General features: G+C 40.0%; 1 protein-coding gene across 1 annotated transcript; it reads right to left on the bottom strand.

Moving 5' to 3' along the window:
* Nucleotides 1-219: 219 nt before the first annotated feature.
* On the bottom strand, nt 220-23,401 carry LOC132580314 (outer mitochondrial transmembrane helix translocase-like). The gene is made up of 9 exons (XM_060251047.1): nt 23,185-23,401; nt 20,578-20,676; nt 20,130-20,250; nt 18,580-18,780; nt 16,998-17,104; nt 6,308-6,397; nt 3,535-3,585; nt 2,555-2,727; nt 220-779 (listed from the first exon to the last, which is right to left on the bottom strand). The coding sequence occupies exons 1-9, from the start codon at nt 23,356-23,358 to the stop codon at nt 653-655; spliced, it is 1,143 nt and encodes a 380-aa protein (XP_060107030.1). The 5' UTR covers nt 23,359-23,401; the 3' UTR covers nt 220-652.

Raw genomic sequence — 23,401 nt, 5'->3', positions numbered from 1 at the left:
ACTGCACTAATAAAAAGTTACAGGCTTTTCACTTGTATATTTAAACATCTTTAATGCTTGATTTATAATCTCTTACTGCTTAAAGACAAAACTGCAAAAGGAAATGTTCTACTATTGCTGTAACTTCTTAGAATGAGAGATGTTGAGGAATGCTGAGATTCTGGCATGGCCAGTGGAAGAGAACCAGTAAACTTGAAAGAGAAACAGATCCAGCAATATACTTTAATTTTGTCCTTTTTATTTCTAGTTATACTACTAAATATGCACAGTTGGTTACTCACCATAGAATAAAAGAATCCCTCTCTTTACTGGTGGTTTTCTTTGTTCTTTTGCACCAAATGCCCCCCAAAGAAAAGCTGTGTCATTTTCCTTGTACATGTTCCTCTTTATTAACTTCTCCACTCCCTTTCATTTGACATAAAACCTTCCTCCCTTCCTACAAGTGTCCTTCACTTCTATCCCACCCTACAACACATCTGAGTGCTTCAGCCTAGTTTTCCTTGCCCCACATCTACACAGCCAGTGCCTTTCAGTCTTCACTTCAGCCTTGGCTTCCAAGTTAGTAAAAAAGCAGGGAAACATCAGCGTCAATCCCTTCTTTTTCACACTGGGTTTGATGATCTTTAATGTACAAGTTTAGCAGGCCAGAAATTCAGTCTAAAGCAAGTTCTTTCAGTGTTGATGTGGCAGTTGCAGCTCCCTTGGACTCTTTCATCTTCTCTAGGGCAAGCAAAAGATCAAGCTGGGTAAGTGGCCGTAGTCGTTCCTCTTCGAGGTCACTGGATGCACACGCACAAAAAGAAAGAACACATGAAGCTGCCTTATACTGAATCAGACCCTTGGCCCATCAAAGTCAGTATTGTCTACTCATACTGGCAGCGGCTCTCCAGGGTCTCAAGCAGAGGTTTTTCACACCTATTTGCCTGGACCCTTTTTAGTTGGAGATGCCGGGGATTGAACCTGGGACCTTCTGCTTACCAAGCAGATGCTCTACCACTGAGCCACCGTCCCTCCCAAAGAAATAAACCCAAACAGGGCTCATGGGATATCTTTTGAAAAAGGTAATAACTTCTCAGCTTCCTGAGTTTATCATGAGTCCTTTTTGCTTGCAGCTACTAAAAATAATGTTTTTGCTAATGCCCTTCACTGCAGCTGCAGCATCTACCCACACCCTGTTTGAACATGTACCATTTTTAGAACTGCAGAGTATAAAAGAAGTGGCAGCATAATTATGTGACTGTCTCATTAATTTCAAGAGCAGATTATCATGTTCTTGCAAGACATGCCAGTAAGGGGATCGTTTAGAAATCCTTGGGGTAAAAGACAATATCAAGCTACCATAACTTGAACGATACCACTGGTTCACCTAGCTCTTTGTCTCCTATGATTGACAACAGTTCTTCAGGGCCTCAGACAGAGAAAGGTGTCCTTTAAGTGGAGATGCCAAGATATTCTGCAGGCATATTATCTACTTCAAGAAGTAGTACCTAACCTTACTGTACCCTATTCATCTCTGTTCTCGTGGACCTATGAACATATTAAGTTGCCTTAGGCCAAGTCAGACTGTTGGCCCACTTAGTTCAGTGTTGTCTGCTCTGTTTGGTAGTGGCTCTCCAGCATCATGGGCAGAAAAAGATCTTTCTTAGCACTTGAGGACCTTCTTACAGTGAGTGGGGATGGAACCTGAGAACTGTAAAATAAATGCTCTACTTCCCTTAGTGCATTATGGCTCCTTCTGTGTGGTGATGCCGAAAGTCTGAGCCATAGAGGAAGAAGCCTTGCATCAGTTTCTTCCCATACTATATGCTGTGGGAGCTGCATTTGCTTCCGGTGGAGTGCCAGATCAGGTTCAAGGTGCCAGAGCTAATCTTTAAGGCACTTAATGGCTAGGGACCCCCATACCTTCAGGACTGCCTCTCCTGGTAAACCCTCAAGAGAGCCTTGCACTCTGGCAAACAACATCTGTTGGTGGTCCCCCAGTCCAAGAGGCATCCAGCTGTCCTCAACCAGGGCCTTTTCTGCCCTGGCCCCAACCTGATGGAGCACTCTGCCAAATTCCATCCAGGCCCTGTGGGACCTATTACCATTCCAGAGACCTGTAAGGCAGAGATGTTCTGCTAGGCATTTGGCTGAGGGCAGCTATGGTCCCACTTCCATTTTCACTCTATTACCACCAGGATTCTGATGCCATCTTTTCTGGGCACTGTAATATCTTATGGTTTTATTTATTCTGTTTTTATTGTTCATAATTATAATTTTGTTGTTAACTGCCCTGAGCCCAGCTATTGGGAAGGGTGGCCAAAAATACAATTAATTAATACTAATTTTGCTCCAGTACCAAGATGAGACAATAGCCTGACTTCCTACCATGCTACCTTGGATATCTACCATTATTTAGAGAACAAGGCTTGACTTGGATAAGGGTGTGTGTCGCACATTTCATGATGTCAAAAGCTAATGAACCTAGGGAACTGGGATCCACTGGCTTCTGGCAGCAGTGCCAGGAACAGTCAGGTGCAAAGAGACAAGGGTTGGGGAATGAACAAAGGCTCACCTGTCCTCACTCTCTCTGTCATGGAGCATGCGGGCAATCTGTTTCATTTGCTGCTTGCGAACGTAATCACGTACCCTGTACATGGCAGCATCCCGGCACAGTTCTCGCAGGTCGCTGCCTGAGTAAGCTTTTGTTTTCTCAGCCAACTCCTTCAGGTTCACGGCATTGCTTAGCTGTTCCAAAAGCAAAGTTCCCCTCAGAGTTATAACAGCTGGCTCACACTTGCTCCATGCTCTGTCACAGCTCTGATACAACTAGCAGAGGCTCAGATCTTCCTGTTTCCCCATTCTGCCTTCTAATACACAAAAGAAACTTTTGATGATTTTTGGTCCCTTCCTCCTCCTGCTGAAGCCTTTTGCTCTCAGTAGGAACAAAATGACAGGCAGTGTGATTTTAAGGGTTGAGATTGCACACTTCAAAATCAGGCTGACTTCACAGATACTCCCTCTCTGCTGCAGACCTTGAGAAATGTAGTTCTGTGAGAGTAGTGAGTGATCTTTAACAGAATTCTCAGTACTCTACATATGTCCACATTTTCTTTGTGAAGGAAGTTCACTTAATTTTTGCTTCCTTTAGAGGCTGAGTTATTTGAACCCTAAGGGACTTTTCCTTTGTGTTAGTGCCTGAACTTTGCTTGAATGTTATAAAATAACTAATAATCAGAATCAAAAACTACAAATAACTATCATCATTTTTGTAGTTTTAATGCTGTGTTCTGCTTTGAAACTAAAAAGTGTCTAACAAAAAATACATACAAATAAATTGGTTACATTCCTGGGACTCTTCTGGGAAAACTTATATACATGTGTAAGTTAGACTTTTCAAATCTGTAGAAGTATTCTTGACCAATGCTGTTGTGTTCTGGAACCCTACCCAGTCTAGCTTATGGTTACCTCAGAGTTCCTCTGTCTGGTGAGGCTACAGTTCTGAAACAGAAAGGGGAAGCTGGGGAGGGGGGAAAGAGGAGGAGAAAGACTCACATTTTCTCCAGACAAAATGAGTTTCAGAATATCCTGCCGTTGCCTCTGTGTCTGGGAGAAGACAGAAAAGAGCACGGGATTGAGATACTGTTAGAACTGGAGGCTGAGGAAATAATAATGACAAACTAATATTTTGCCGAATCGCTAGAGTGTGCAGAACCCTGTATTTGGTCTGTGGGTAATCTTGTTTTGTTGTCCTACCTGAGAGTAAACTTGATGATGAAAGAGGTGATACATGTCTATACAAGAAGGCTCCATTTAGTTATTATTGCTAATAGGTCTCCCAGTGGCTATATTTCATTAATTGTTCTTAACAAGTAATGATTATGACAACTGGAATTTTATTGCAACCAGGCATGCCTCCTAATTAGGCTTGCTTAAGCATAGAGTTGCTAGCCCCCAGGTGGGGCCTAGAGATCTCCTGCTTTCACAAATGATTTCCAGAAGGCAGAAATATGCTTCCCTGGATAAAATGGCTGCTTTGCAGGGTGGACTATATGACATTGTACCATGCTGAGGCCCCTCTCCTCCCCTCACCCCACCCTCTCTTGGCTCCACCCCCAAAGTCTCCAGGTATTTCCCAACACAGACCTGGCAACCATACTTAGGGGACATGGGAGAAAGAGTGGATTTTGTCACGAGGATGGAGGAATGTGAGGAATCCTTCTCTAAGTTAAAAACACTGAGCAAATAGATAAACAGCAGAACTAGTTTTCACATTGATTTTTTTTTTTGTTTAATGCAAAGGAACATACAAAGTATGAGTCTATTTGCTATAATTTGAAGTGGTGTTGTCCATTCTGCTATAGCCTTCTGCTGCATATGTGAAGTTTTAAAATGCGTATGCTGACTAATAATAATAATAATAATAATTTTTATTTATATCCCGCCCTCCCTGCCGAAGCAGGCTCAGGGAGGCTCACAGACACGGAAGTACCATGATTACATTTAATACATTATATGGTAAAATACTTTAAAATACATTAAATAAATAAATAATTAGTTAAAACCATTACAATTAAGGTGCTACAGTACGAACATATTAGATGTATATCAGATGGCTAGGTGTCATTTCAGGATTCAATTTTGTAGGCCATTTGAAAAAGGCTAGTTTTGCAGGCCCTGCAGAACTGATTATAGTCCCGCAGGGCTCGAACCTCCGCTGGTAGTTGGTTCCACCAATGAGGAGCCGTTACTGAGAAGGCCTGCTCCTGGCTTGTTTTCAATTTGGCCTCCCTTGGTCCAGGGATTTTTAAAAGATTTTGGGAGCTAGATCTCAGTGCTTTCTGGGGGATATATGGAGAGAGGCGGTCCCTAAAGTAGACAGGTCCTCGGCCATATAGGGCTTTAAAGGTAATAACCAGCGCCTTGTAACGAACTCGGAACACAATTGGCAGCCAATGCAGCTCCCGCAACCTAGGCTGCACATGCTCCCACCGAGGTAGTCCCACTAACAGCCTGGCTGCCACATTCTTAATTAACTTAACTTGAATTGTATCTAACTATTTTAATTGTTTTAATGTGTTGGTGGATTTTAGTGTAATCATGGTGTAAACCATGTCATGTGAGCCGCCCTGAGCCCGCTTTGGCGGAGGAGGGCGGGATATAAGAATAAATTTATTATTATTATTATTATTATTATTATTATTATTATTATTATTATTATTATTATTATTATTATTATTATTATTATTATTATTATTATTCTGCACCAGCTGTAGTTTCCGAGTTCGGTACAGGGGCAGCCCCATGTAGAGGGCATTACAGTAGTCCAACCTCGAGGTGACCGTTACATGGATCACTGTTGCCAGGTCGCCGCGTTCCAGGAAAAGGGCCAGCTGCTTCGCCCTCCTAAGATGGAAAAAGGCGGCTTTGGCAGTGGCAGCTATCTGTGCCTCCATTGTCAAGGAAGGCTCCAGAAGAACTCCCAAGCTTTTGACCCTGTGCACTGGTATCAGCGACGCACCGTCAAAAGCTGGTAGGGAGATCTCCTCCCCTGGCCCACCGCGGCCCATGCAAAGGACCTCTGTCTTCGCTGGATTCAACTTCAGCCCACTCGACTTGATCCACCCTGCCACGGCTTGCAACGTTCAGTCCAGATTTTCAGGGACGTCTCCAGTCCGGTCGCCCATCAATAGATAGAGCTGGGTGTCATCAGCGTACTTGTGACAACCCAGCCTGTACCTTTGGGCAATCTGGGCAGGGGGGCGCATGAAGATGTTAAACAGCATCGGGGAGAGAACTGCCCCCTGGGGCACCCCACAATTAAGTAGGCGCCTCTGGGACACCTCTCCCCCAATTGCCACACTTTGTCCCCGACCTTCAAGGAAGGAGGAGAGCCACTGTAAGGCTAGCCCCCGAATTCCTACGTCGACTATCCCTTGAAGTGAAAGTATGATCTTGTCCTTGGAACTGTCAATCTTGGTGTGCCTTCTCTGTCACTTGGAAATTATTTTTATCCTGATTTGTCTGATTTTTATAGATGGCCTGCTTGTTAAACCATATCCCAGATGTATGATTGTTTAAAAAATTTGTAAGGGTTTCTCCCTATCCATCATTTATAGCAGGATGAACAATTAATTTTTAACACCAGGGAAAGCAGATTTCTAGAGGAGCTTAGAGTAAAAAACAAAAAACATTTTAAGGAAACAGGTTTTTTTAGCCTGAGCCTTGCAAACGTAATATTGGACTAGAGGGTTTAGTGTGTATGGAGGAAGAGGGAACAAGTCTGGTTGTTGACTGGCTTTAGGGGAGAGCAGTAAAATTTACTTACAGGGAGACCAATCTGGAATGTTGTGGGCATCCTTCGCAGGATGGCAGGATCCACATCTTGGGGCCTATTGCTTGCTCCTAGTACCATCACCTGAAATGCAACAAATTGGATAGTTAAGACTGTCACCTGAAAAAAAGTTATGTTAGTTGATTAATTGCAGGGACCGGGCGGGGGGGGGGGGAATCCCCCTACCAGTTTTTGATGGTGCGCCGCTGATGGCGGCGGACAGGGTCAAGAGCCTGGGGGTACTATTGGAGCCTTCCTTAAAGATGGAGGCTCAGATCGCCAGCCAGATCGCCAACCCCTCCCCAACATCCACATCAGGCCAGCACATTCAATGCCCGGGATCTCCGGGGCCGGGAGAGCCCTAAGGGAGTAAGCCTCTCGTATGAGTAGTGCCACTCCTCCCCCCCGCCCGCTAGTCCGGGACTGGCGATAACAAACTTCCATAGTTAAATTTCCTTTTGGGCCCTCTATTTCAACCCAAAGCATTTCTAAAAGTGAATCTAATTCTCTGACCTCAGTCTTACTGGACCGTATATCCTCTCTGACATACAGAGCCACCCCACCTCCAACCCTTCCCTCCCTATCCTTCCGATATAGCTTATATCCAGGAATCCCCTGGTGTTATCGCCCACCAAATCAAAAGAGAGAGGACGATTATAACATGATGGAAGGCTTAAAGATAGCGGCTAAACGTAAAAACTGTGTCGTAATAGGTGATTTTAACTACCTGCAGATTGATTGGGTCAATATGTGTTCTGGTCGAGAGAAAGAGATTGAGTTTCTTGATGCTCTCAATGACTGTGCTATGGAGCAGATGGTCTCAGAACCTACCAGGGGTGGGGCGATCCTGGATTTGGTCCTAAGTAATGCCCAAGACTTGGTGAGAGATGTAAAAGTGATTGCGCCACTTGGGAGCAGTGACCATAATGTTATTGATTTCACCGTTTGTATAAATAGGGAGTTGTCCAAAAAGACCGCCACAACCACGTTTAACTTTAAAAGGGGTAAATACACTGAGATGAGGAGGCATGTGAGGAGGAAACTGAAAGGAAAGGTACATACGGTCAAAACCCTTGGGGAAGCTTGGACGCTACTTAAAACTATAATCCTAGAAGCTCAGATAAAATACATACCACAAGTTAGGAAAGGCACAAACAGGCATAAGAAAAGGCCTGCGTGGTTAACAAACAAAGTAATGGAAGCTGTAAAAGGTAAGAAGGACTCCTTTAAGCGGTGGAAAACCAGTCCAAGTGAGATTAGTAAAAGGGAACACAGGCTGTGGCAAATCAAATGCAAGACTGTGATCAGGCAGGCAAAAAGGGACTATGAGGAGCATATTGCAAAAAACATAAAGACCAACAATAAAAATTTCTTCAAATATATTAGAAGTAGGAAACCAGCCAGGGAGGCAGTGGGGCCCTTGGACGACCATGGGGTAAAAGGATTACTGAAGGAGGATAGGGAAATGGCTGAGAAGCTAAATGAATTTTTTGCCTCCGTCTTCACTGTGGAAGACGAGAACTTTTTGCCCGCCCCAGAACCACTAATTTTGGAAGGGGTGTTGAAAGACCTGAGTCAGATTGAGGTGACAAAAGAGGAGGTCCTACAACTGATAGACAAATTAAAAACTAATAAGTCACCGGGTCCGGATGGCATACATCCGAGAGTTCTGAAAGAACTCAAAGTTGAACTTGTGGATCTTCTAACAAAAATCTGTAATCTTTCATTGAAATCTGCCTCCGTTCCTGAGGACTGGAAGGTAGCAAATCTCACCCCCATCTTTAAAAAAGGTTCCAGAGGAGATCCGGGAAATTACAGGCCAGTCAGTCTGACTTCAATACCGGGAAAGTTGGTAGAAACCATTATCAAGGACAGAATGAGTAGGCACATTGATGAACACGGGTTATTGAGGAAGACTCAGCATGGGTTCTGCAAGGGAAGATCTTGCCTCACTAACCTGTTACATTTCTTTGAGGGGGTGAACAAACATGTGGACAAAGGAGACCCGATAGATGTTGTTTACCTTGACTTCCAGAAAGCTTTTGATAAAGTTCCTCATCAAAGGCTCCTTAGAAAGCTTGAGAGTCATGGAGTAAAAGGACAGGTCCTCTTGTGGATCAAAAACTGGCTGAGTAATAGGAAGCAGAGAGTGAGTATAAATGGGCAGTCTTCGCAGTGGAGGATGGTAAGCAGTGGGGTGTCGCAGGGCTCGGTACTGGGTCCCATGCTCTTTAACTTGTTCATAAATGATTTAGAGTTGGGAGTGAGCAGTGAAGTGGCCAAGTTTGCGGATGACACTAAATTGTTCAGGGTGGTGAGAACCAGAGAGGATTGTGAGGAACTCCAAAGGGATCTGTTGAGGCTGGGTGAGTGGGCGTCAACGTGGCAGATGCGGTTCAATGTGGCCAAGTGCAAAGTAATGCACATTGGGGCCAAGAATCCCAGCTACAAATACAAGTTGATGGGGTGTGAACTGGCAGAGACTGACCAAGAGAGAGATCTTGGGGTCGTGGTAGATAACTCACTGAAAATGTCAAGACAGTGTGCGTTTGCAATAAAAAAGGCCAACGCCATGCTGGGAATTATTAGGAAGGGAATTGAAAACAAATTAGCCAGTATCATAATGCCCCTGTATAAATCGATGGTGCGGTCTCATTTGGAGTACTGTGTGCAGTTCTGGTCGGCGCACCTCAAAAGGATATTATAGCATTGGAGAAAGTCCAGAGAAGGGCAACTAGAATGATTAAAGGGCTGGAGCACTTTCCCTATGAAGAAAGGTTGAAACGCTTGGGGCTCTTTAGCTTGGAGAAACGTCGACTGCGGGGTGACATGATAGAGGTTTACAAGATAATGCATGGGATGGAGAAAGTAGAGAAAGAAGTACTTTTCTCCCTTTCTCACAATACAAGAATTCGTGGGCATTCGATGAAATTGCTGAGCAGCCAGGTTAAAACGGATAAAAGGAAGTACTTCTTCACCCAAAGGGTGATTAACATGTGGAATTCACTGCCACAGGAGGTGGTGGCGGCCACAAGTATAGCCACCTTCAAGAGGGGTTTAGATAAAAATATGGAGCACAGGTCCATCAGTGGCTATTAGCCACAGTGTATGTGTGTATATAAAATTTTTTGCCACTGTGTGACACAGAGTGTTGGACTTGATGGGCCGTTGGCCTGATCCAACATGGCTTCTCCTATGTTCTTATGAGTTTAAGGGCATTACTGTATACAGATTCTATGCTCTCATGACAAGTCCCATACTTTTGGCCCACACATATATTGGTTCCCAAGTCTTTTTACACTCCTGCAAGTTCCCATTTCTTAACCTTATAGTCAAAGCATCTATTTCGGCAGCTTCCAACAACTTAGATAAAAATTCTTTCGTATCAGGGATTTTGGGGACTTTCCAATACTTCACGTATAAAATTCTAGCAACTGTAATCATATGAATTAGTAATTTTTTCTCAGATATAGATACATGTTCTTTACATATACTCAATAAGTACAATTCCGGAGAGTGCTTAAACCTTTTTTTAAAAATTCTTTGAATTCCACCAAATATGATAAAGCGTCCCCTTAACTTTCCTACATTTCCAACATTTGTTTGTATAACTTGGATATATTTTAGCCAATCTTTCTGGGGTCAAATACCATCGGTACATCATTTTATATAAGTTTTCCTTGAAAACCGATGATTTGGTCAGTTTTATATTTTGCTCTCAAACCTTTTCCCATTCCGCCAAATCAATAGTGTATCCGAAATCCTCTAACCATTTTATCCAGCTTTCTTTTACAGTTTCACTTTGCATCTTAATCTGTAGTAACCAATTATAAATTTTCGAAATGAGTTTTTGGGAGTCCTGGATCAGCTTATCAAATTCATTTAATTCCAGATTTTTGGGAAAGCCTAATTCTTTATTGGATTGGTATCTTGATTTAACTTGACACTTGACCCACCAATCTGATATTATGTTGCCATCTAATTTTAAGTTATTTCCAGTATCCAGCAACATGCCATAATTGTAAGAGCTTCCCTAATAGTATAGGTTTGGATGCATGACCGTTTCTACTGGAGATACCCAAAGTGGAGTATAAGTATAAAATTTGCTTTTAATTTCCATCCAAACCTTATAGATTGCTTTTCTTACTTAATGGTTCAAGAAAATACTGTTTCTCTGGGGAGTTTGATACCAAATGTACGCATGCCAGCCTTTACCAATCCTGCACCTTCAAGTACTAGCAATCTTTTATTTTCCAATAAAAGCCAATCTTTAGCCCAGGCTAAGCAGCTTGCTTTGTAATATAGACTCCAATCCGGCAGTGCCATACCACCCCTTAATTTACTCTCTTGCAGAACTTTTAGCTTTATCCTTGGCTTCTTATTTTGCCAAATGAAAGCCATGACCATTTTATTAAGTTTTTGGGAAAAGGATTTTGATAAAAACAATTGGAACCATCTAAACAAGAACAAAACTCTGGGCAAGATATTCATCTTGACTGTAGCTATTCTCCCCAAAAGAGAGATTTGCAGATCTCTCCATCTGTCCAGATCTATTCCAATTTCTTTTAAGATCTTCTCGTAGTTATCTCTTTGTATAGATTTTAACTCATTTGTTAGGTGAATACCTAAGCATTTAATTTTCTTTTCATGCTTAAATCCAGATCTAATTTCCAATTGCAAGACTTGCTCTTTACTCATATTTTTGGTCAAAAATTTGGTTTTTTGTATGTTAACTTTGAATCCAGATACCTCTCCAAATTGTTTTAACATCTTCAAGTTATCAATTGAAGAGATAGGATCTTCCAGTGTAAATAAAAGATCGTCTGCAAAGGCCTGAATTTTGAATTCTTCATTTTTAATTTTTGTACCCCTAATTTCAGTATCTTCTCTTATTTTCTTTATCAGAAATTCTAGAGTTAATACAAAAAGTAAGGGAGATATAGGGCATCCTTGCCTGGTGCCCTGTTCTATCTCAATCAATTCCGAGTTGCATCCATTTATATTTATTTTCGTATTTTGTTTAGTGTATATAGCCTCCACAAGTTTTCTAAAAATCTTTCCACAGCCTACTGCTTCTAATGCTTTATTAATGAATTTCCAGTCAACATTGTCAAACGCCTTTTCGGCGTCTAGTGAGATGCCCACAAATTGCTTTTCCGGGTGCTCCCTATAGTATTCTAGAATATTAAAAAAGAATCTTAAATTTTGTTGCATCATTCTTCCCGGTATAAACCCCATTTGATCTTCATGCACTATGGATGTTATAATTTTTTTAAGTCTGTTGGATAGTACTGCCGCAAAGATTTTGTAGTCTGCGTTCAGAAGGAAAATCGGTCTATAATTCTTGATGTCCGATGGTTCCGTCCCTTCTTTATAAATTAACGAGATCAGTGCTTCTCTCCAAGAGGCTGGCATCACAGCTGATTCTTGAATTTTTCCTATCACCTTTTTATAAGGAATCAGGAGGAGTTCTTCGAAAGATTTATATACTTCCACCGGTAAACCATCCAGTCCATTGTTATCTCCACACCCAAATATTTTACCTTGGAGGTAACTTCACAGTCTGTTAGTCTCTGCAATTCTTGTTGCTTATTTATTTGCATATTTTTACATAGAAGTTTTGATTTTTCTTTATTAATACAAAGTCCCGCCAACTACCCATATTCTTGTATTTTGGCTAACAACAAAGGTGTGACTTGTATGGGGTTTTCATTTATAAACATTATATCATCTGCAAATGCTCTGTATTTGTAAGTAAATCCTTTTACTTTTAATCCTTCCATTTTTTATCTTCTTGAATTTGCATCAGTAATATTTCAAGAGTCATTATAAACAAGAGTGGGGAAAGTGGACAACCTTGTCTTGTACCTTTACTAATTACCATGTCTTCTGTAAGATCAGCATTTATACATAGCCTTGCACGTTGTTCAGTATATATTGCTTTTATCATTCTTATAAAGCTTTCTCCCAGCTCCATTTTCTCCATTACTGCAAACATAAAATCCCAATTTAAATAACAGTTCTGATATTGTCTCTTATTTGCCTTTTGGGAAGAAACCCCGCTTGATCTTCCTTTATAAAATTTATCAAATATTGTTTAAACCGTTCTGCCAAGATTCTTGTATATATTTTATAATCATTATTTAATAATGAAATCAGTCTATAATTTTTTATGTTTGTAACATCTCTATCTTCCTTTGGAATCAACGAAATAACAGCTTCCTTCCACATATTTGGTATTCTCCCTTTTGTTCTTATCATATTCATCAATTTCTGAAGTTTCAGGATTAACTCCTCTTTGAGGGTTTTAAAAAATTTAGCTGTATATCCATCTGGCCCAGGTGCTTTTCCATTTTTCATTGCATTAATTGCTGCTTCAATTTCTATTTTTTCAATTGGATCGTTCAAAACTTTGCATATTTTCTACTAAGGGTGCTATTTTTATCTTTTGTAAGTACTCATCCATCTTTCCTTTCCTTATTTTAACACCTTTAAATAACTTGGCATAATACTTAAAGAATTCTGTTTTTATTCCTTCTTGATCTACCACCTCTCTTCCATCCACCACAATTTTATTAATAATTTTACTTTCTCTCTTTTTCTTCAGTTGCCAGGCCAAATATTTTCCGTGTTTGTTTGCTCCCTCAAAAGATTTCTGCTGCAGTCTTTTCAGATTCCATTCCAGTTCTTTATGTAACAAATGTAATATTGTAATCTCCCTTATAATTTTCTTTTTCCTTGGCCTTTTTCTCAGTTCCCCCTATTTTTTCTTTATTTCATTTTTAATGTCCAACATCTCTTTTTCTTTTGCCCTCTTATCTTTGTTATTCAATGTAATCAATATTCCTCTCATTACTGCTTTATAAGCATCCCAGACCATCTGAAATTCTATATCCTCTTTATTGTTTATTTGGAAGAAAGCTTTAGTTAGTTTCATTTTCTAGAGATGTCACTATTTTCTAGAGATGTCACTATTTCTTTATTCTGTAGTAAATCATTCAATCTCCATCTTCTCAACTTCTTAGACAATTTTATAATCCACATTATTGGGTTATGGTCAACCCCAATTTTAGGTAAAATTTCTATTTTCTTTGTTATAAGGCCTAAGTCTTTAGTGCCCCACAACATGTCAATTCTGGGAAAAGTTTTATGTCTTGCTGAAAAAAAGGTATCGTCCCGCACTTCAGGATTAAATTTCCTCCATATATCCTCCAAATTTTCTTGTTTGACCAATTCAAAAAAAGACTGGCAATTTCCCTTCCTTATTTTTTTTACCCCCAGACCTACCCAGTGTGTTCTTAATTGTTCCATTAAAGTCCCCCATTATCAAAACTTGGTCATAAGTCAGTTCATCAAATTGTTGTATAATGTCTTTTTAAAAAGCATCCTTTGCACTATTTGGTGCATACAGTCCCAAGAACAATGGGGTTTTTTTGCATTTAAAATTATTTCTACCGCTACAAATCTTCCATCTTAATCTTTAAACACTAATTTCGACTCCAATTCTTGTTTAATATAGAAAATCACTCCCCTTTTCTTCTGTTCAGCCAATGAATAAAATTCTAGTCCCAGTTGTTTATTCCATAAAAATTTGTAATCCTTTTGTTTGATATGCAGTTCTTGTAAACAAACTACAATTTTGCTTTTTAATCCAAAAAAAGTTGCCTTTCTTTTTTGGGTGAATTTAGTCCATTTATATTCCAAGATAATAATTTGTAATCCATCATGGTGCAAATTCTTTATGTTCTTCATAAAACCTACGCAGTTCTGTGTGCTTGTGATTGTAATCCTTTTACCTTGCAGCTCAAAGCTCAGACCTTCAGGTATTATCCATCTATACCTCATTTCATTGTCACGTAGTTTTTCTGTCAATTTTTTATATGCTTTTCTGTCATTTATCACTTGTCTTGGCAATTCTTTCATGATTCTTACTTTGTTGCCTCCCACTATTAATGTCTTTTCAAAATTTTTATTCAAGATTTTTCCCACCATTTCTTTTGTCATATATCTTATAACCACATCTCTTGGTAGATTATTTTTCTTGGCATATAGTGAGTTCACTCTATACATATAGTCATACATGCTTCTAGTTCCTTCAGGATCTTCCTCCAAAAATTCTGCAATTATTCTTATTATATATCCTTTCAAATCAGTCTCTTCATCCTCAGGTACTCCTCTCAGACGTATCTGGGTTTCCATAAATTTGCAGTCGTGAATTGCCACCTTTTCTTGCATTTTTAGCAAGGTGGAATCATGTACTTTCACTTTCTCTTCCACCTCTTGCACTTTTTTTGATGTTACCACAGTGTCATTTCTGAGATCTTCTATATCTTTCCTTAGCTCTTCAATGTCTTTTCTAATTTCTTTTTTAGAAGCAGTTATAATGTCTCTCACCCCTTTCATCATCTTGGCTTCCATTGCTTCTAATTGCTCTTGCATTTTCTCCATTGAGGCAGCCCTTGCATGGGTTAACTTATGCTCTGGCATTTAAAAAAACACCAAAAATTTTGACCTCTCCAAATTAAATTTAAACTATCAGGTTTGATAGAGTAAGTCTTGCCCTTTTCAATAAGCCTACTTTCACCATCCTCAGAGCCTCCTGGGCTCAGTTATTAATTTTTTAAGTTTTTATTTCTTCCAAAATGGCGGTTGTGACTTCCTGCTTCCCTTTAAAAAAAATTTCCTTCAAAAGGCTTCTAAAGTAATTATCAGCGATAATGTCCAATAGTATTTACCTTATAATGGTCACCTCTGTCAGCTTCACCAATTTTTAATGTCCCGAACACGTTAACAACTTTGTTTAAATTTTGACCTCCTAGCAATGGCCGCTGATGTTTTTCTATGATATTATAGTCCTAGAGTAGGCTAGCTGCTTCAATGATTTCCCTTTTCCATCCGACACTTCCTGCTTTTCTTGCCACCAAATCCCATTTTCACTGGTAAAAAGATCTTGCGATGTTTGACGTATTTCCTGTGTTGACTGTGAGAGCTGCAAATCTGTGACAATGGGGCTTTTTCACCAAAACCTTTCCACTTTTTAGCACTGTCCTTTAAATTTACAAAGTTCAAATTTTGCCCCTTCTCCCCTTCTTCTTCCAAACTCTCTGAATTTCTATTTCCCACCTTCTGATTTTATTTTGTTTAACTTTAAATAGTCCCAGAATGAAGATAGTCATCAGTACCTTTTCCTGCAGTTATCCAGATCCAACACCGGTCTTGTATAGCTTTAGATGTTTAGCAGTCTCAAAGAAGGTTAGGATCCTGTCAAGCTTATGTCAAATAAATGACTCTGGAAACTTCTGCAGATGATGAATATGCAACTCGTCTCCGGAGACCCCTCAAATCCTCAAAGGAGCCCCCCCGGGACTCCCTTTTAGCCAAGGTACGTAAATCTCCTCAGAGTTTCCTGTGCATATCTTGGACTGATCTCTGACTGAGAAAAGTAGGCAGTAGGCATTCAATTGCCCTCCACTACCCTGAACAGAAGCCCCAGCCTGCTCCCCTTCTGAGAAGCAATTCAGCTCGGCATTTTCCAACCCCAGAAGTCCACACTATGAGACTCTTGTGTAGGCCAGTTTAGAAAACAGTATGCAATGAAGACAATAATTCATCACCTTCACAGGCTTTCCTCCACATTTCTGACCTTTCTCCTTCTTTCAGCTGCCCGAGCGATTGGTGGAGTGGTCAGATTAGTTTGAGGGAGCGGTGGCTGTGGAATTAGGCTGGAAACTTGTAAACTTTTTTAAAAAAAAAACATTTAGAGGCCTTTCATATTATGAGGGTCTCAGCTATAGCTTTACCTACTTAAGGGAAATCTGACTCAGGTTATGATGATACAACGGAGAGAAGAGAACCATGCACCCTAGCCTGAGTTCTTTGGAAGAAGGGCAAGTTGAAAATATGGTGGATACTTTTGAAAGATAAAACCATTTCCTTTGTTCTAAGATGATGCATGAATGCGTAATAGCAAGGACTGTCTTAGAATAGGCATTCAGTTCAGAAAAGTACTTATATTAAATATCCTTAACTTTGAAAAATAATGTTTGTTCTATAAACTGGGACTGGGTCCACATGGAGGGTTTTCCTCTGCCTTGGCTTCAGAACTGCAGTTTTGTGTTTTGAGCTTCCGCATGATGTTTTTCTCTAGTGATTCATTTTCCTTGCTTTCCCTGCCTCCCTGTACATTCTTTCTCAAGCATGGTTTCCAGAACAGACACAGACCAAGGCAATTACCAAGCCATCTGGATGGGAAGGAGCATGTTTCTTCCCCCACCAGCACCATTGTCCTTCCATCAGTCCTCTGCAGTCTCCCATTTTCCCTGCTACACCACCAGAGTTTTTTCTTTTTAATTCAAAATTGCTATTGTGCAGTAATATTATGTTCAATTGCCATGGTCTACCAGTTCCTCTGAATTCCCAGTTCAGAAATTTTTTAAAAAGTGAAAGCTAGGAATTCAGAGGAACTACTAGTTTTTAGCAATATATTGTAACATTATTCTATAATAGTAGTTACCTGGTTCTTTTAATGCCCTCAAAAAGCTCTCCAGTGGTGCAACAGAGGAAAAGGCAGGGGAAACTGCAGCTGATGGAGGCAAATGTGTGCAAAACTTCATGTAGCCATTCAGTTGAATATCTCTGGCTAGCTTCATGTCACCTCAACCAACGGCTTCCTGGTAAACGTTACCTGGCAATTGGGCCCAGTTTCCAGCCCATCCCAAAGGCTCATGAACTCTGCTTTCATCATAGCTGTGGCTTCATGATCTGCATCAGAGCGATTCCTCAGGAAGGCATCTGGCAAGAGGGATAAAAAGGATGGCTCAACTCTGGAGTCCTGTCCTTCTCTGCACTGGCATCTACTTTCACTCCACTAGCATTTTGAAAACATTTTTTTTCTTTTTTGTCCTATCCTAGATCTTTTCACATTTTATTTTAAACAGAAATTATGAAATGCCATAGTATTTTTCAAAAGGCTATTTGTGTCTCTTATGATAAGATCCCACATGTCTGACTATCAGTCTGTCCTGAATTTCTTTGTGGAACCATCAGCAAAGGTGCTCCTGGGAAGCTGGTTGCAATGAGAAGGTGTTCTGTTACACCTGGAGAACCTGAAATTTCTCATGTGTGAAAGAATCTCTGCATAATGGGATATTATCAGCTGCCTTTGTTTCAGACCTGTTTGCATATCTAGCAATCAGCATACACTAACGAGAGGAGCAAAGACTGTCTTCTTTAAGAAGCCTGGAAATAAGTTATCAGGAACTAAGGTAAGTGCACAAAGGTAGGCAGCATCCAGTGTTTACCCAGTCAGCTGAAGCTCATCATTATTGTCACAATTCCATACATATGCCTATCATTTGGTGGGCATTTTGCTAAATTTTCTGTAGGTTTCAGGCCTGCATAGCTTCTTGCAAATACTTGCCAACGAAGCATGAAATGCAGGTTTAACTCTCAGCCCAATTACAGACTTAATTTAGATTCATTCCTTTCCTTCCCTCAGGATGTTTTCCCATCAGCATAAGAGGAATACTTGCAATACTTTAATGATTTGCTTTTAGAGTCAAGATTCTGGTGCAATCTGAAATTCACCCGGTTCTTTAAATTTTCCAAAAGACACTAAATCTTGATCTCCATAAAAGGAGTTTATGTTGCAAATGTTACATTCAATTGTGTGATTAAATTTAAGTCTGACCCAATCACATATGCAGGACAGGACATTTACTACATTATGGGTTTTTCTGCATGTCTTATTTCTATCACTTGTGTGCCCATACTGTGTAGCTGGGGTTTTTTGCTTTCAAAATATTCACAAATAAACTGGAGATACAGCGATGAAATATCAAAATTACCACTAGAGGGAGCAAAACTCTTGTGGAAGAGGATTTAAAAAACCTGACACAATACAGACACCACAAACAAGGAAATAACAGGTGCAGAAAAGCCCTGAGCTGGGAGGAAGGTGGGTGGGCGGGTCTAGAAAGAGTCAAGGTAAATAACTCAGTAAACAACCCTGCCCTCGTTCATGATAATCTGTCCCCTCAGGTACTTTTCTCCTTAGTCAAATTCTGCCCCCATAACTAAACTGGGATGTGAAAAAGTGCTTGTGATGAGAGATTACGGTGAGGCAAAAACCAAGCCGGAGGAGGCTGCAGCTCCCTTCATGCACATGTTCCATTTCTCTAAATATCTGACTTTTTTCCTCATTAACTATTAATATATATATAACTATAATTGGGAAAGAGAAAAGCAGGCAGGAGTGTAGAAATTACCTATTTCATCTATGAAAATGATGCAGGGTTGGATCTTGGTTGCCAAGGAGAAAACTGCAGCTGTGAGCTTCTGTGACTCTCCGTACCATTTGTCAGTCAAGGTAGATGCTTGCAGGTTTATGAACCTGCATCCCGATGCCTGGGCGGTTGCTTTGGCAAGAAGGGTTTTGCCACAGCCAGGGGGACCATAAAGCAGAACACCTGGTGCAAAAAGAAACTAATTAGTCTCCCCCCCTTCTTTGCCAGCCTTTCTTTTTTTCCCCAGTTGTTTTTTTTGCTTATGTCAAAAAGGAATATTCTTCACATGAGACTCGAATGAGTATTTAAAGAAAGCTCCAACAATCTTAACATACAAATGTGGCTCATATACTGCAGCTCGCACAACTTGGCTGCTTATAGTCCAAGGTAAACAGCAAAAGCAGCAGGATTATGTTTTTGTAATGCTACCAATTTACTTTTTTTTTTTTTTTTGCTTTTTAACATTTTATTAGAACCATGTGGTTCAAAATCCTTTTTCTTGGGGTTGCTGATAGATTTATTTAAAATGTGATAATTGTTTTTAATGGAACAACAATTTTTTTTTGCTTCAAGTGTGTGTGATACGTTTAAGTGTAAAAGAGCTAAAAGTATTTAAATATGCTTAAGTGTAAATAATAAGTTTAATTTTAAATAATCTTTCATAAATTTGGCTATGTAGGTTTAAGTTGGATTTATACCACGCCCTTCACTCAGAGTCTCAGGGTGGTTTATAATCACCTTCCTCTCCACAAAACAGACACCCTGTGAGGTAGGTGGAGCCAAGAGAGTTCTGAGAGAACTGCTCTTGAGAGAGCAGGTCTGAGAAAACTGTGGCTGGCCCAAGGTCACCCTGTAGCTGCATGTGGAGGAGTGGGGAATCTGGTTCTCCAGATTAGAGTCCGCCACTCTTAAGCACTACACCAAACTGGCTGTTTATTTAAAGAAGCTTTAATAAGTGTTGATGCATTGAGTTAAATTGAATGTTCATTTACTTTAATTCTGTTTTAATGGCGATTTCAAACATGGAAATATAGATATCACTTTTATCATTAAGGAAATAATGCCCATTCAAATGTTATTAATATAGTAGAACACCTGTTAACATTCCATTTTTGTATTGCAAATGCAGAACTGAATCTGTATCCATGCAGATGAACTGTAAAACAGGATCACCTTCTCTTTTCTATCTCTCATAACTGCTTGAGAGAAGAATCATTCTCTGGAAATGACTGGGTATTTATTAAGCTGCCGTTAAGAAAGGAGCTGTACGCTCCTCTTGCCTTTAATTACTCGTTAGGATCTAGGCTCTAGCAAATGAGTGGAGACAGATTCTGTCAGAGGTCCAGAGAGGCTTTTGAGGCCCTTAGCCATTAAATTTCACAACTAGGGTTTATTTTCATCAGCCAAATAGGTCCCTTTGAGATTGATGCCAAATTGCCCTCACTCTGATTGGCTGTGAATGGGGTTTTTAAAGAGTCAAGTCTGAGAAAAGGCATTGAGTTATTTGTGACTGGCTCTTCTCCACGGTGTACCTCGTGGTGGTTGGCAGAGCCTGGAGTGAAGAAACAAGTGCCTCTGCTGGAAAGGCAGGATCACTGTGTCCTGAAGTTCACTGACCACTTCGTCCAAGCCTGCAATGTCCTCCCAAGAGACCTGTAATTAGAACAACATTTTGAGGCTTCAGAGAAAACAAGAGGACTCTGAGCTGCTTGGTAAGAGAAGTCAAATGCTACATGACAGCATTTGGAATTCTGGAATCTGGATGCATTCATCCCCTGCATGGTGACGGAGCTCCATTAATCATATGAAAAAAATTAATTTCCAGGTTGGAATTTGAATAGAAATTATAAATAAATAAATAATTCTGATTTGTAATCTGATTTCATTTTTTTTTTTTGCAATCTCTGATAGCTTTATCCACCTCTACTCCAACCCTAAAAAAACTCTCTAGTCTTTGAGATAGCAAAGTCCCCTTCTTACTTTTATGTCTTTTGGGTCCACCAGGTGAGCTGCAATGTTCATCTCATGTTCTGTAAGCTTCACTCCTTCTACTCCAATCTGTTTCATCAAGCGTTCTGCCTGCAGAGAGAAGACAGGGGATTAAGGTCCCACTCTCACCCTGTGGCTGGCTCAGTTAACTTAGCTCTTCATGATGGTCCTGCCCGGCTACTGACTCGCACCTGGAACTACTGGAATATGCATAGATCGTAATAGACTAAGCTGCAATATAACAAAACTACACCTCCATTCTTTCTTTCTAGAATATTTGGAAGATTTTGTAACATATGGCACAATCAGAGACTATACGGGAAACAGATGGAGCACCTTTATTTTGTTCCCCAAATACTGTTGTGGTAGCTACCCATTATCTCCAGATTCAGCACAACACTTGTCAGCTGTGACAAGGATAGAAATGGTGGGGCAGAGCTTGTTTGTGTACCCCCTATGCAAAGCAAAGGTTGAAAGAATGTATTTGGTTGCCTATTTAAGATATTTATGTGCCCTGCACGATTTGGTGGACATTTACATTGGGAACAGAAGTCCTGCACAATACAAACTGAAACTATAGTAACATTCCATTTGATCATATGAACGTGAGAACATAAAATGCCCCATCATCAACATAAAAGCAGCAGCTATAAAAGTTAGTATAAAACAAATAATTTGGATTCACCAAAAAACATTTTTTTGGAAAAAAACCCCCAAGAGAATCTGGGTAAAAAAAAGGAGGCCTTTGCCTGACTACAGAAGGTAATAGCTGTGGGGAAGCCACCTAAGATCAAGGTGCCACAAAAGAGAAGGCCCTGTTTTGGGGGGAAAACAGCAACAACTACTATCACTCTAGAAGATGGGATTTCATAGAGTGGGACTTCTGATAGTTACTTCAGTTGATGGGCATCCTGGGAGCAGACAGACCTTTATAAGCTCTGTTGTTATTATCCCCTCAGGTTCCAGTAGAATTGTAGCTACTATGGCAAGCTTTTGGTTCCAGGTCAGGCAATAGCCTGGTTCAAATCTCTGAAAAGATAACTTGGCACTTTCCAAGACCAGCCTTACCCACTCACTCACTCACACCCATCCCAGTCCTGATGCTTTTCTGCCAAAACAGAAGGTGGATTACAAAGCATAAGACAATACACTAAAATCAGGTGATACCTACAATAGTAATTGGGTTACAATCCTGTTCTGTTTTTTTTAAGTGCCCCTCTGTTGGTGCCACAACCATTTTCATGCTTCTAGTTTCTAAAATGAGGCAGGTGAAGGAAAATGGATAAACATATCTTAGCCACATCAACTAACATTAATGGGGAAATTGTCTAAAATCGTTTAAATGGCATTATACCTCTATTAAATTAGGGAAAATGTTTGATGATGTCTCTGACCAATGTTGGCAATGCTTTCAAGAGAAAGGCTCATTCTACCACATATGGTGGACTTGCCATTTTATAAAACAATTCTGAGAGAGAATATATAAAATATTAAGCGGGGGGGGGGAGGGTTTCCTGGGAAAAAGGGTACTGGAACTCTCAAGAGGGAAATGAAGGAGAAACACACAGGTACCCCTCATGAATGTTTGCTTTTCTTTTTAGAATTCTGTTTCCATTAAGACATTGTGGAACTTTGTTCTGCAGCAATTCCCAGGAAAAAAAGCCTTGGTATTAAGTGAAATCATATCCCTCAGCCCACAGATTGGAATGCTCATCAGTGTAAATTATTTGGCCAAATGAAGCACATTTTAAGAAGTCTGATGGTAGCTGCAAGGTTGCTGATTGCAGGTCATTGGGAAACAAAGACGACACCATCTATTGAAATATAGCTAAGGGAACATTGGTTAGCTATAGTGATGGAGAAAACTGCAGAGTGTAAGCAATTACAAGAAGGAAACATACGACTGCAGTCAGTACAAAGATGGTCTCTGTTCATAAAGCATTGAAATGGAATTAAACCCAAAGAACAGACCAAACTTGTCATTCTTACTAGTACATGAAAGAATTGTTCAGACTAAATGTGGTAATTTACTAATTATTTAGAAAATTAGAACTGGATTTAAGTTTTTACAAAGGTGATATACAACATATATTAATATACAATATACATTTGCCAATCTGTTTTTACTAGAGTTGTAAATTTGTGTTTTTAATTGTAGGAATATTTTATTTTTGTGTGCAATTGTTATAGTACCTTTTTTGCATAGCAGCCATGGGTCAGTAATAAATCTGAATCTGATTTGATTATGTTAAACTTTGTCTTTTTCTCTTTGTAAACTGTCGTTATTTAATAAAATTAAAAAATTAAGGAGAATCATAGGTAGGGGGCATTGGAAGAACCAGGAAAAAGACAGATTATTGTCACTGTATGTTGTAAGGACTGGATATGCTAAAAGTTTATATATTCCTCCAGGTTATGATGATGTGGATGCATTTCTAATAATTAGGCATATGAAGTAGACTTCACAGCAGGGTAACCTTGATAAACATGTGGGACCCTTTTGGGACTCCATAGTCATACTCCAGTAGGTGGCTAGCAGGAGCTGCTGATTCCATCACCACCACCATCTCTTTGATGACATGATCCTCGCATAGATACCTTTTTCTTTAGCTGTATCCTTTGCTTTCGAGTGGGGTCCAGGACGTCTGATACCCACTTGATGCTGAAATAGGTGGCAGCTCCAAAGACAGTAAGGCGGAGAAGGACAGCAAATACTTCATTTCGAGTCATTGGTCGGGTTAGGAGGTCCTTGGAGATTTCCCCTAACAACATTGTTTAGGTATTTCTTGTCTTCAGACCAGAAGTTGAACTAAAT

Source organism: Heteronotia binoei, chromosome 12 (genome assembly GCF_032191835.1).
Source record: "Heteronotia binoei isolate CCM8104 ecotype False Entrance Well chromosome 12, APGP_CSIRO_Hbin_v1, whole genome shotgun sequence".
NCBI lineage: Eukaryota > Metazoa > Chordata > Lepidosauria > Squamata > Gekkonidae > Heteronotia > Heteronotia binoei.
Note: the sequence above shows the minus strand (reverse complement) of the source record. Positions and strands in the feature narration are given on the sequence as shown.

Bases quoted from the DNA above. Each gene is read 5' to 3' on its own strand.
- LOC132580314 (XM_060251047.1), bottom strand. From the start codon at position 23,358: ATGTTGTTAGGGGAAATCTCCAAGGACCTCCTAACCCGACCAATGACT. The intron at 20,251-20,577 runs GTAAGAAGGGGA...TTCTAATTACAG, and splicing joins TGGACCCAAAAGACATAAAA to GTCTCTTGGGAGGACATTGC. The intron at 6,398-16,997 runs GTAACGTTTACC...GTTGCATTTCAG, and splicing joins AAACTGGGCCCAATTGCCAG to GTGATGGTACTAGGAGCAAG.